The 13756-nt window shown below is 50.5% G+C and overlaps 1 protein-coding gene across 3 annotated transcripts in view; it reads right to left on the bottom strand.

Annotated features, from left to right (window-relative positions):
• The window catches only part of Trabd2b (TraB domain containing 2B), a 217858-nt gene extending 206656 nt beyond the window's left edge, over window positions 1-11202 (bottom strand). The window contains exons 1-2 of one of the 3 annotated variants that reach the window (XM_046468715.2): window positions 10508-11202; window positions 7955-8515 (exon numbers count right to left, since the gene is read on the bottom strand). In XM_046468715.2, the coding sequence (XP_046324671.1) occupies window positions 7955-8515; window positions 10508-10609 (663 nt within the window). In that variant the 5' untranslated portion in view covers window positions 10610-11202. The remainder of the gene's footprint in view (window positions 1-7954; window positions 8516-10507) is intronic. The other 2 variants (XM_046468713.2, XM_046468714.2) reach the window with 2 other exon arrangements.
• Between the last annotated feature and the right edge of the window lie 2554 nt (window positions 11203-13756).

Raw genomic sequence — 13756 nt, 5'->3', positions numbered from 1 at the left:
GTGTGGCTCAGTACAACTCACTCACCAATCCTTTCAAAACACAGTCCTGAAAGCCAATCCCATTGTTGCACCTAAACTCAAACTACTGAATTATATCAGGTGGCATCAGGCCACAGGACGAAGTCCAATCTGGTGACCAGGAATAAAAGTCTTGCTATAAATCAGCATTTGTTTGAAGAGCCCAGGATTTTAATGAGGGCAGCCACCAGGAACCTTCAACAATTCAGAGGAGTAGAAGTTAGCCAGACAATAAAAACTGGAATCGATTCTCAAATAGAGGGAACAGCACAAGCGAATGCACAGAGGCATGACCAAGTACAGCATGTGAGAGGGAGGGAGGGGACTCCATGGAACCCCGTGGCCCACCATCACTGGAGCCCCCTAACTATGAAAGTGAGAGGAAGATAAACACTTTAAAATGAAAATAAATGGAGGATGGAGTGAGCCTGGAGAGGCTCAAGTGTCCCAGGTACTAAAGAAGAGGAAAAAAGAGGCCTTTGTTCACAAGTCACAGGTAAAGAAAACAATAAAATATCCCACATGGAGAGTGACAAATCCAACAGACTCATGGATGCTACAAAGTCCTCACCAAGTGACCCAGTGACAGAACCGAAGTACTGGACATGTCTCATGTGGGGAGTCTGCGGGCTTATGTGACACAGAGGCCAAGATGTCCTCCCTTTTCAGCATCCACAGCTGCCAAGTTCCCAACCACAGAATACACCACAAAGCCCGACTTCAGAACTGGAGCCTATTCAGCCCGATTTTGGAATCAATTATGAGTACATTCGGATCAGGAAAGAAAGACTGCCCAAGTAAAAATTATAAAGTAAAATACAGGCGTGCTGAAAGAACATCATAAAATGCCATAAAGGAACTCCATGGAGGGAATTAAGGAAAGCTTTGGTTCAAGTCTTCTGGAGCAGATTAGACCTGGGAGCATTCTAGGAAGACTTCCTGGAGGAGGTACAGTTTTGAGCTAAGCCTTGAAAATCTCTGGATTCAGATGTTAGAAGAGAAAAGGAGGAAATTCCTGGAGAAGGAGGGGGCCTAGCAGAAGCAAGGCGTTTCCAAGCTTGGGGCAACAGTCTTGTATTCCAACGGATATACTGCACAGATTTAAAAGCCTGAGGATCCTGGAGGGGCGGCCTGGCGAGACGGCTTGGCAGCTGCTAAGCAGAACTGAAGGCTGGGCCACCGGCTGCCTGTGGATTAAGTGGGCGGACAGAGAGCCAGTGATGGGAGATAAAAGGGAGTGAAGTGGATAATATTTAGAAGCAAACTCAAGGGGAAAAGAACGTCAGCAGTCCGGCTGGCAGGCTGCTGTGTTGCCGGCATTCTTTAGTTTCCTCCCTAGGAAAGCTGCATTACCAGGCGACCTCGTCCTGGCTTTGAGAGATGTCCAAATGGGAACTATTAACAAAGGCATGCTCCCATTTTTATCTCTATCAGAAAGTGCTTTGCCGGTATGGCTTTCTCTCTCTGGCCAGGGATTGGAGAGCAAGTTGGGGAAAGGAGATCAGACAATGTGTGTGCAGATGGGCTTCTTGGAATTCTGGAGAACTGGCCCCTTCCAACTCTAAGATGTTAGAAGTCTGTGTCAATGAGCTGAAAATTCTTCAAAGCTAAGAGGCTAGGATTTCATGACATGAAGATTCTTCCAGTCCCCCAATGTCTCTGAGCCTAAACTTCTAAGATTTCACCATTCTTTGGTTCCTGGAGCCTCAAAGTTTGGGGCTTAGGGATGGAGATTCTCTGAGCCTGGAAGTCTCTTACTGTGAGTTTCTGATTTAATGCTAGAAGATTTCATGACCTCTTGGTCACCTCTGACTTTAGGGCCTCATGTTCCTTTGACAGAAATTCTTAAGTCATCCTATTCTCCTGCCTCTGAGTTTGTCCCCCTCTAAGTTCAGATGAGACATTAGATGTTAAGGTCTGAATCAACCAGGTCACAGAGAGGGGATGTACAGAGCCTGCTGGCCATTAGCCCCCTGTTTGCAAAGAATCTGAGTATATATGCATGTTCAGGGGTCACCCAAGGGACTTCCACACCATGTGACAGACATTTGCTGAATAGCTCCCAGCCAGAGGGCGCTGTGCGGGAGGCATAGTAGATGTGATGGCTGCAGAAGCTCAGGTCGGGGGAGAGGAAGCCTGCTTTCCAGTTCAGGTTCTGTACTCTCAAGGTGCAGCCCAGGCCAGCCTATATTTACTCCAACCCTGACTGAGGGGCTCTCGCACTCAGGATGACTTCTGAAATAGACCATGCTGAAGCCATGGTTTGAGGTCCTCCAGGGGTACCCAGCTGCCTTGGGGGAGGTGTGTGCGCCCTTCATTCTGTGGAGAGCATATAGATCCCACAGGAGGCCCGATGGTAGGGCCTAATGCTGTGGATTTGAGGGCTGCTGTGGAGGCTCAGAGAGGGCTGGAGCACTCAAGAATGGCCATTCTTGGAGATGGGAAATCAGAGATTGATTTTTGAAAGGAAGATAAAGGAAGAACATGGTCTCTTGATGAAGAATGAAGAGCCAGGACATAGTACAGATAATATCAGACGCTGCGTGCCTCAGTCACACAGCTGTAACAGAGTGCTAGTCATGCTCACATTTCAGGTGATGAGCTCTCCACAGGCAAAAACTATGCCATTCCCAGGTCTCTGCTCCCAGATCCTGCACTGAAGTGTTCTGGCTGAATGACTGAGGAACTGAGGGAGGGAGAAGAGCCATAGAGTAAAGAGAGAATCAAGCCTGGGCAGTGACCAGAGGCTATGCCGCAACAGGCTGGGTACCCTCTGCTCTGCAGACCAGCAGCAGAATCACCCACCAGAACTAACAGGTCCCAGGACAAGTAGGTATCGGCAGCAGCCCACCAAAGACAAGTGGCCAATGATAGAAAACTCAGGCTCAATGGGGGTTAGTTTAATCTCTCTAAGAAACAAAGGCAAAGGATGAGCACCACAGATGGCAGAATTGGGTGGGCACTGGAAATAACCTAGCCGACCTCTCATGGGACAAGGGGACAACTTAGACCTACAGAGGGAAAGGTCTATCCCAAAGTCATAGGCAAGGTAGTAATTGGGTAAAGATAAGTATCTATTTGAATCTTGACTAATGCCCTAATAAAGAGGCTTGTTACTCCCTTTTCCCCTTCTGCCACGTGAAGGCACAGAGGAGACCCATCTATGAAGAACAGGCCTCTATAGACACTGAATCTGCTGGCACCTTGGTCTTGGACTTCTCAGCCTCCAGAACTGTGAGCAATAAATTAACACTGTTCATAAATCACCCAGTGTAAGGGATTTTCTTATAGTATCTCCGATAGGCTAAGACAACCCATTGGATGACTTTGGTATTTTGTGTCCTTTATGTAAGGCACGGAGTGATTGAAGTCCAAGAAAGGTGCTCCTCACTGTGCCCTATGCTTCTTTCTTCACACATTCATTCATTCAGCAGTGCTGGATGGTAAAAGGGAATTAGGGAAGGTCATATCATGGGTTCTGACCATTTGGTGTTAATTCCTTCATTCTGCAAATATTTACTAATACCTGCTGGCCTCCCAGGGTGTAGATATGGGAACCTTGACTATAAACCGAGGAGATCTTTCTTTATTCAACTGTTCAGTCTTAGCTTGTATTAGGGCGGCAGCCTTCGCAGTGGTCCCTTGGAAAGCTGGAGATGCATTCCAAGGAGGCAGCTGGTGCCCAGAATGTCTTTGGAAACTCCTATTTTAGAATTACCTTCAGATCCAATTTATAAACCAGGGAGAAAATCAGTTTCAGCACTTTTCAATTATTTCTCTTTCTCTATTTTGCTTTTTTTAGCAAGAAATGAAAATCTCCCCCCCCCATACACTTACACACAAACACACACACACACACACACACACACCACATATACATACAAATCCACCAGATAAAGCTGCTTGACTATTAAAAACAATAATCAATTCATCTCTGAGATGCTTGGAAAGCACAGGCTTTAGCAATGGACACACCTGAATCTGACCCTGGAGTCTACCTAGCCTGTCTATGTAATCACAGCCAAATGACCCAACCTTTTCAAGTTTTAATTTATTGTCTTTAAAACAGATATGACAATTGACCCTGCAGCATTGCCATGAGGATTAGACATCACATACATGTGAGATCTAATGTAGCACCCAGCACAGAGACAAAGTTCAGCAGGTAATTTTGTGATTTCTAGCTCTAGTTTTACAAACATTTTGGACATGTTTGGCAGGCCTGTCCCAGAGCTCAGGCTCTACACACACTGGATGGGTGGCACCAGCAGACTGGCTAAGGCACAGCATGGCAGTATCCTTGTTTTCTTATTATATCTTGGAGCACCATATAACTTAAAAGGTCTTCTCATCCAGTGCCCCCACTTACAGGGGTATGGTCGGGGAGGACTGGAGATTCCCAGAGGGAGTAGTGACAGCCAGCATCAGTCCCTTGAGGCAGCAGGCAGAACTGATAGGAATCTACAGGTCTCAAGATTGTCATAAGATCTGGGCTCAAGGCTCAGGTATCCCAGGCCCCCAAAGGCAGGGCCTCATCACTACCTCTCAATATTCCAGTTTCAGTTTGCTCAGCAAAGGTTGGACAGTGGATACAGCTGCTGGAAGAAATACATGGTGGCTTCCCATGTAGCCTTCCTCTTCCCCGGAGCTAGTTACTCTTTGCCAAGCTCAGAACCACCATGCAGGAAGTCATTTACTTTTTCAACAACCTTCTACAGGGAGTGTCTTCTCACATACTCATAAAACCAGCTCCACTCTAAAAGACTGGCAGCTACCATCCCATTGGATAGATTAGATGGGGATACCAAGTCTCGCCCAAGCTTATATATACAAGTCTCCCACCAGGCTGAGCTGCCTACAACACACGAGGAAGCCACACTCTTCAGAGGATCAGCCTTCACCATCCCCTCTCCAGCCTCACAACCAAAGGAAATAATGTCTCTACAAGTACAAAATCACCAAGAAATAAAATTTTAAGCCCTAAAGGAAGTATACAGCAGAATAACAGATACCTAGACAGAAGTCTAAAGAAACAGTACCAATGTCAAGAAGAGCACATCCTTCATATAGAGGCAGGCAGACGGGCTCTGCTCCTTATTAGCCACGTGACCTTGGGCAAGTCATCAACCTTTCTGGGTGCCCACCTTAGAAAGCTATAGGGTTGCTGTGGGAATTCAATGAAATGGAAACGCATGTGGAGCTTCCTGCAGGGTGCCTGGCACGTGGAATTGATTAGAATCATCCTATGGAATGTCAGGGCTGGAAGGGGCTTGAAAGATGACCTAATCCTGGTGTCTCATTTCAGAGACAGAGAAAACAGGGCCCAGAGAGAGGAACTGACTTGTCCAAGGTCACATGGCAAAGCCATGGTGATGCTAGGTCTGGCACTTTCAGTTTATTTTGAAATGAAAGATCAAAACCTACCAACAGACCTGACCTTCCAAGCTAGGCAAGATCAGTTACCAGCCTTCCAGTTTTTCAGGGGTTCCTCCAGGCCCTGAAGTCCCCAAACTAAATCTTTCTTTCTCTGCTTAAGAAGCAAAACTGCTTCTTCCCAGAAAAAAAAATATGTCTATAAAAATTTTTTGTAACACCAAAATTAAAACTAAAATCTCAGACCTTAACAGAAAGTGACTCTTTTAAGCCTTTTTCTAGCCTTCCTCTCTCACTGCCCCCCCCAAAACCAAATATTTTGCAATAACAGTAATGCTTCGAGGAAAGAAAAAATAAAAATCTGATGCACTTAACAGATATTTCGGTACAATAATGCATCACAGATGTTCATATCAAACTGTGCATGCGCGCATGCAATTTTACTGAGTAGGCTGTTGCATTTCTAACTTTGAGTTTGGGGATCCTTAATGACCCCATCTGCCCAGGTTCTTAATCCCACCTTTTCCAGTTAGCCCACGTCTGCCCAAGGGGTTGGAGGAGAGATTTCATCACCTCGGTCCAAAATGATAACAGAACAAATTGGCCAGTCAGGCACTCTGGCAGGTGGTGAAGGGTGTGTAGATTAGGGAGCCAAGAGGAGACCTGGTTTCTTTTGTTTGGAACTTGCTTTCTGCAGCCCTAGTGAGAGGCTGGACCCCCAGAACAATTTGAAGAGCCGGCCTAGGCTGGAGATGGGATGGGTACGTTTTTGAAATAGAAATTGGAGTCTGTTTGATCTTCAAACATGGGCTTTGGAGACTGTCAGCGGGCTCCTTGCCGGCCGATGAATGGTTCTCAGGAACTTTTCCTAAAACATAACCTTACACACTTCCCAGCAAATGTTTTCAACCTAACAGAGCCGTCATTTGGTTGTACAGCAGCATTTCCAGACCCCAGAGAAAAGATAGTTTTGTTGTTTTAAGAGAGACAGATTAAAGCCAGGGGCTGTTTAAGCAGAGCACTGGAGGGCTCCCCTCAGCCCTCGCTGGATTCCTCTGTGGTTGGTACAAAGAGGGTGTTGAGAATGATGGTGGATCCCCCGCCTCCCCAGCCTAAAAAAGATATAAGGCCAGACATGAGGCTCTGAGCAGAGAGGCCCCCCACAAATCTGCCTCCAAAATGAGATGGGCGGTGAGCGCTGGGGGGCCCCAACACAGATAATATCAGCTCCCGAGGCTGGCAAGGGAAAAGTCACTTCAGAGGGAGAGAGCCGCTATGTTCAGAGGAATCAACACTGGGCCAGAGAATACGCAGGATTTTCCCCCGTGGAGAAGGAGTCAGGCGTAGTCAGAACCCTGCGGGGCGTGACTAACTGCCCCAATATTCCTGCCACCGGGCCCCTCTGGGTAAGGACTCCACAATTATGGGAGAACCAGCAGGAGAACCGACAAACCCGCCTTTCATTTGGCCGGCAAATCAATCTGGCTTCTTACCTCCCTGGGGACAATATTGCATTTCCCCTGGAAAAACAAAGGCCAGAGATCTCGGAAAGGGGGATCGGTTTCTGCCATGGTTTCCCTGGTGAAGAGCTTGCAACATCTGAGGATCAGCGGGCAGGTCTGATCCCAGTGGTAGATCGTTCCTGGTCCCATCATCTTATGGTGCTGTCTCCTTAATGCGGAGCATGCACCTTTCAGGGCCTCACCGCTCTGGGGACTTTGGCCTGAACCCCCTCTTGAGGCCTCCTTGCAGGAGCCACCAGCCGAGGAGTCCCCATCCTGGGAACGACAGCCCCTTTCTCAGGGCACAGATGTGAACTCATTGTTCCCAGGGCCTCAGAGTTGAGTTTGGGGCCAGTGAGTTGCGAGTGACCTCTGCCCATAGAGAAGGCCTTTAATGACATTTTGCTGGCTCAGGTCTCTGGCAGTCAGAGACTTTAAACCTGTTAAGCCCCTCCCTTTTCTCTGTCCCCACTCATGAGGTTCAGAAATCAGAACTGTCAACCTTTAAGCAAACACATGTCTCTGAAATTATTAACCCCCAAAGTCTCTTTGCTGACTTTCTCCCAGTCTTAAGGAAGCAGTCTCAGAGTTTAGTAAAGGCCCAGGAAATTCTGTAGTGCTTAATCTGAAACAGCAAACCAGTGCTTGTAAAGGGCAGGTCCAGGACACGTCCCCTGCCAGCCCAGCCCAGGCACCATGTCCTCCTCTGTACAACACCACCGCTCCAGGTATTTGTCCACACAAGAGCCTCACAATAGCCTCTTGCTCTCCAGACACCATGGCTTTGGCAAAGCCTGACACAAACTGGCAACCCCCTCTTTTTGTTTTCCATCACTCTGATGCTCCCAGGGAAATTCTTTCTGCTCAGGCAAGCACAGCAAGTACGAAGTGGATATCCCCAACAGGTAACCCTGAAATACAAGCAAACACTCTCTTACCCCAAACTCTGGCATGCACCCTTTCCTCATCCCACCAAAGCAGCCCCAGAGCCAGAAAGAAGCTCTTCCTTAGGGGAAAGACCTGGCTCTGGCTGCCAGCTCCAAGCTAGTGAGCGTGCCTACCTGGGAGAAGTTGAGCCCATTGAGTGGATGGCACTGCTCCTCCACCCGCTCCACAGCCCCTGTGCTCTTCTTCATCTTCTCGGCCTGCTGGGCCAGGTAGAGGTCCAGCACGGGCACACCACGAGAGCGCACGTCCGTCTCCGTGAGAGAGTTCACCATGAGCATCACCCACACAGGCCTCTTGCGCTCCCAGTTGCCTGCAATGGCATTGAACAGGTAGTCCGCGTAGAGCCCCTTGCCCCGCTGAGCAGGAGTCATCCATGATGGCATCATCAGCTTCACATAGTCCAGGTGGCGCTTCAGCCGCCAGTAGAGCTCTCGGGGCAGCACATCCTGCAGGTTCTCTCCGTGCGGCAACAGCTGGCAGCTGGCCAGTGCAGAGATAGTATAGGGGTCTGTCAGGTCCAGCTCGAAGTAGACGCGGGCACTGGCCTGGAAGGCCGCCTTGGAGTTGTCAGGGATGAAATCCCAAACGCGGGTGTAGGGGACATGGATGGTGCCAAACAGGTAGGCTGGGGGGTGACGCCGAATAGTCCACAGGAAAGAATTCAGGTCCCTCTGCTGCAGGAGAGGAGAGGAGAGGCAGTGAGGCTGAAGGCAGCAGAGGAGAGCCAGGCTTGGCACAGAGGAGTGGGAGGCGAGGTGGGACAGAAGGCAAAGACTCACTTGGGCTGTGGCAAAGAGCAAGAGCTTTGGAAGCGGAAAGACCCATACTGGAATCCCGGCTTTGCCCTATCTTAGATGCATGATCTGGAGCGAATCATTTCTCTTCCCACAGACTCAGTTCCTCATCTGTAAAATGGGAGTGAGAGCAGGGGCTGTTGGGAGGATTGAAAGATACAATATATGTAATGACGTCCTCTGAGCAGTGCCTGGCACAGAGGAAGTGGGCAATGAAGGGAAGCTCTCATTATGACCAGCTTTCACTGTGAGAGCCAAGCACTGCCACACCACCTGAGAACATTCATACTGGGCCAAGGCAAACCTTCCCTGGTGTTTCATGTGGAAGGTGGGGAGAGGGGGACCAAGAGTCCTGCTCTGGCAAGAAGGGAGGAAGTCATATAACTTTTAAATCCAACCATTAGAAGACATATGCCAAGAGCACTTTGAAAGCAGAACACCTATTAAAAATAGCACACCTATTTCAACAGCTACTTCCCATTCACCAGGGTGGATACAGTTTTCTTCTTGGAGGGCAGGTCTGGGGTGTTAGCTACTTTGCTCCAATAGCTGAGACCATAGATGAGAAAGTGCTTTAAAACCTCGCAAAGCCAAGTCAAGTCTCAATTTCTGGTTTGAGAAGAGAGGATTCCATAGAATTAATCCCAAGAAATGTACACATTCTGGATGCTTTCCAGGCTCCTGCATCAAAAATGTATACCTGGTCTTTATCCCCAATTCTGTCATCTTCTATGACCTAAGCTCCCATTAGGGTTGTGTGTGTGTGCAGGGGCACACAGACCAGGGCCAGTTCTCCAGATTCAGATTAGGGTCAGTGGGCATGGGAATGTAAAGGGGACTATCATTTTCTCTCAGGCAACGCCATTCTTCCATCCAGAAAAAATCCCTGAAGTGCTGAATGATCTGGCACAAATGAAAAGTATGTGTTGGGCAGGTAGAGGAATAGAACCTTACTTTACTAATAAGCAAAAATTGTAAATCCCAGCTTACTGGAAATAGACGGAGTGCCCCAGCTAATGTGCTCCCTGTTTCTGTACAAGTCAGTCTGTTGGAGGTGCACCTTGCCCAAGGTCAATGAATTCCCTGCTAACAGGGCAGTGAAGGAAGACCATACAACACAATTTCTTGATCTCCTGGCCTCCAATTCAGGGTTACTGCCAATGAATTAATTAACACTTAAAGAAAATCAAGAGATTTTTCATTTTGGAAAGAAAGTTAGGAGAACCAGTAACTTTTTCCACCCCCCAAAGAAATATTAGGCCAGCGTGTCCTGGCATTTACTTTTCCTCTCCTCTGGACTCTTCCCCCTTTTCGCCAAACTGAGGCACTTGGGACAGTAGGTGCTGGGGCCTGGACTGCAGAGGAAGAGAGAAGTAGGATCCAGTACCAGGAGAAAGTTTGCCTTAGGTTAGAATAGGAGGGCAGGGAGAGGGAGGGAAGCCGGGGAAGAGGCACAGAGTGTGTGAATGTAAGCGCGAAGGGGTTTGGAAGGAATCTGAGAAGACAGTCAGAAATGGGCAGCAAGAATAAGGAAGGATAAGGCCAGAATAAAAGTCAGAAAAAAAGAGAGTCCGGGGGGGCGGCACACGGAGAGGAAACGTCCAAACAGGACCTAAAGTCTAGAGGAGAGCCCGAGAGTGTCAGGGAGTAGAGAAGGAATGGGAGAGAGGGAGCGCCCCATCTCAGCTCCGGCTGGGTTCCGAGCTAGAGCCAGGACAGGCAAAAGCCAGGAAGGGCGCCCAAGACTGCGCCCAGCGGGCAGAGGTAGAGCGAGCGGGCTGAGATGGGTGCGGAAGGCAGGACTCAAACAGTCGCCCCAAAGGCTGGAGTGCCCGGGCGGGCGGGAGAGTGGCGGGGCAGGCGCTCGCTCACCGATCCTGGGGGCCGGCACTGTCCTCCGTCCGGGGGCTGCGGGCGGGCGCGAACGGTGGCGAGGAGGGCGGCGAGCAGCGGACCCGCTAGGGCGGCGTGCATCCTGCCGGGGCCCGCGGGGAACCCTCCTAGGCAGCACCCCCTGAGCAGGGCGGGAGCCCCCAGCTGGGCACTGAGGAGCCTCTGGAGCGCGGGGCTCCAGACGCGGGATGCTGGAAGCCCTCTGGGGCGTGGCTGGATGTCCCTATCAGACCTGGGGGTCCCTCTGGGGCGGGGCTCCGACTGTTGGAAGAGGGGGACCCTCTGGGGCGGGGCCCCCCTCACTAGGGCGCGCAGCCCTGTTGGCCGAGCCCGGGGGTTCTGAGGGCGCGCAGGGTCTTGGGGCGCGCGGGGGTCCCCGAGCTGCGTAGGGGTCCAGGGGCACGCAGGGTTCCTGGGGCAGTACCGAATCCCGGGGTGCGCAAGGCTCTCGGGTTACGCTGGGCACCCGGAAAACGCAAAGGTCCCAGGGGTGCGCGGCGCTCCAGGGGGCGCGCAGTGGGACAAGTGCGGCGGAGGGCGCGGCAGGGCGGGGGTCGGGTCTGGGGCGCCCGCTGCCCCAAGCCCGGCTCAGAGGGGCGGCGGGCGGCCGCGCGGCCGCTGCCCGGGCTCCGCCATGCTGCTCCGCGGCCGGGAGGGAGGGAGAGAGGAGGGCGGGAGAGCGGCGCGGAGACGGGCCGGGCGGGGGGCTGGGGCCGCCGGGCGGGGGGAGGGGAGGACCCGGCGCGGGGGGCGGGGGGCCGGGGCAGCGCCGGGCCGAGCCGGGCCGGGCCGCAGGGAGTCGGGGCGAGCTCTGCGCCCGTGCGCGGCGAGGCGGGGTCTGATGGGCATGGCAGGCGCTCGCTAGCTCCCCTGTCGCTGCCGCGCTCGCTCCCTCACACACGCGCGGAGGGAGGCGAAGCCCGCAGCAGCCACTTCCCAACTTTCCAAACTTCCCAGCGCAACTTTTTCCTCTCCTCCCCAGCCCGCGCCTCCTCCTCCCTCCTCCCTCCTCCTTCCCCTTGCCAGCTCCCTGCCGGGCCGGAGCTTCCGTGCGCCGCCGCCAGAGGGCGCCCGGGCCGAGGTCCTGTTTGGCCAACCTCGCAAGCTCAGTGGTGGACACAGACCCAGTAGGAGAGTGGCTACAAATTTGTGGATGGGACATGGGCCAGTCTCTCCCAACGTGTTCGCTGATTCTGGCGGGAGTGAACGGCCAGAGGGGCAGCAGTTGGACGAGCCCTTGTAGACTAACTTAAAATGTAGCAGTCACAGGAAATCCAGAAGACGAGGTATACAACTTTTTATCACGACGCTGTGCCTAACACTGGCACGTGCTTCCTAGTTGCCCCGCAAACACTAACTGAATTACAATGAAATTTATAAGAGGAACAGAACAAAATCATCCTCCAAATTTCTTGGAAGCTTCCATTTAGGCAATCATCTCCCATCTATTTCCCTGCGTCGCAGAGATCCTTGTGTGAGGTTCTGAAAGGGAAAGGCTCTGTATCCCAGGTTCTCAGGCATTCCTCTAGGAATTCAAAGAGCCTTCAAAACCAACTCCCTCTGGCTTCTCAGGAAGAAAATGAGGGCTTAGAGAAGGCCACGGGGTAAAACCAAAATTTCTGGACCATTTCTACAAAATGAGGAAACTGAGTCACAGCACACTACTTAGTTCTATTAACACAAGAGTTTACTGACTCTTCTATCCTGTCATCATAGGTTAAAGAATGTATCTGATGATATTGTTGCAAGCCAACTGCTGAGAAAGGAAGACAGGGACAGATATGCAAGGAGGCAATTAAAATGCAGATAATGGTGCCAGAAAACACAGAAGCACAAGGAAATGGGAACAGAGAGAAAGGGTTATTTCTAAATATTTCTAAAATATTTCTAAAATGGTGATGATTGCACAATGACAGCCCAGAGACCCAAAGATGAGAGTCTTAAAAGATAGTCAGAGGTAGCTGAGAGAAAGAGGTGCACTAAATCTTCCAAGTAGAGGAGGAGCAGGTGACAGGGTGTCCTGGTGTGAGTGCACAGGTGCATGCAAGGCACTGCTAACAGCTAGGTGAGGCTGGAGCAGAAGCAGTGGCAGATGAGGCTGTATCTTCCAGTCAGGACTCAAAAGATCCGCCCTTTGTATGTACAAGGTAATGGAACAGATTTGAAGTCAAGCGTAGTGGAGCACTTCTGTACTTACAGGGGCTTGCGATTGGAGGGAGCAGGATGGGGGCCAGGAGCTGGGTGAGGAAGAAGGCAGAGAGTGAGAAGCCAGGGCCTGAGCTTGTGCGTCCTGACTCCCAGCTCAGTACTCTCCCCTTTCTCCACTCATGTCTCTGGGCACCAGATTGAGCATCTGGAGAATGGCCATGCTAGAAGATTGGGTGAGAAAACCTGCTGGGCTGGATGGACAGAAAGGTTTCATAGAGCACAGGATCTGTGCCACTGAGAGGAACACCAGAAGGAAAGGAAGAGGGCACTTCAGACTGGCAGGTTAAATCACATGAGCCATATGAAATCACCACTCTTATAGTCCAGAAACTGATTAATGTTGGCAATTTCATATGGTTCGACTTACTAGGTGCCCGGAGCAACCTCTGCCTCTCAGCATCTTAGCCACACACATACTTGGTGACAGATAGTGAGCAGACCAGAGTGCCCAGACAGTATGGTACCACAGCACTGGACAGATACATGTTTCCCATACACACTCTGTGAGCTGCAGCTGCAACATAAGAGAAGTCCTTGAAAAAACTCTAAAACTCCCTACAAAGTCATCAGTCCCCTTCCGTAAGGACAAGGTGAATTTGGGGGGAAGGGAGGACTTAATTCAACCAAAAGGGAAGCCATGGTCTTCACTGGAGAATTAGAAGACACAAGGCAGAGAGTGAATAAGCAAGAACCTGATCAAGTTAAAAGTGGTGGTGTGTGAATACATGTTGGCATTTTAAAATTCTACTTATTTTAAACAAAAGTTCCCTGGCATCTTTTTTTTTTCCCTAAAGTTATAAACATTGTGGTGGCAGATTATCATGAGTGCCAGATGTAACTCCCTCCTCCATGACCTCACGTAGTTAGTGGCTCTGACCAGAGGTAGAACAATTAACATCTCTGTGCCTCTCTTTCTGCAGCCAGCTTCTTATCCTCCACGATTTTTCTAGAGTCAATGCATACATGCTTTTAGGCTCTTCATCAGTATGGATATTGATGTTATCAATGAGATGAAAGAAC

The sequence above is a fragment of the Marmota monax genome, unplaced genomic scaffold, assembly GCF_021218885.2.
Source record: "Marmota monax isolate L192 unplaced genomic scaffold, Marmota_monax_Labrador192_F-V1.1 WCK01_AAM20220418_F8-fsc00008, whole genome shotgun sequence".
Lineage (NCBI taxonomy): Eukaryota > Metazoa > Chordata > Mammalia > Rodentia > Sciuridae > Marmota > Marmota monax.
This window is presented reverse-complemented; position numbering and strand designations above follow the sequence as displayed.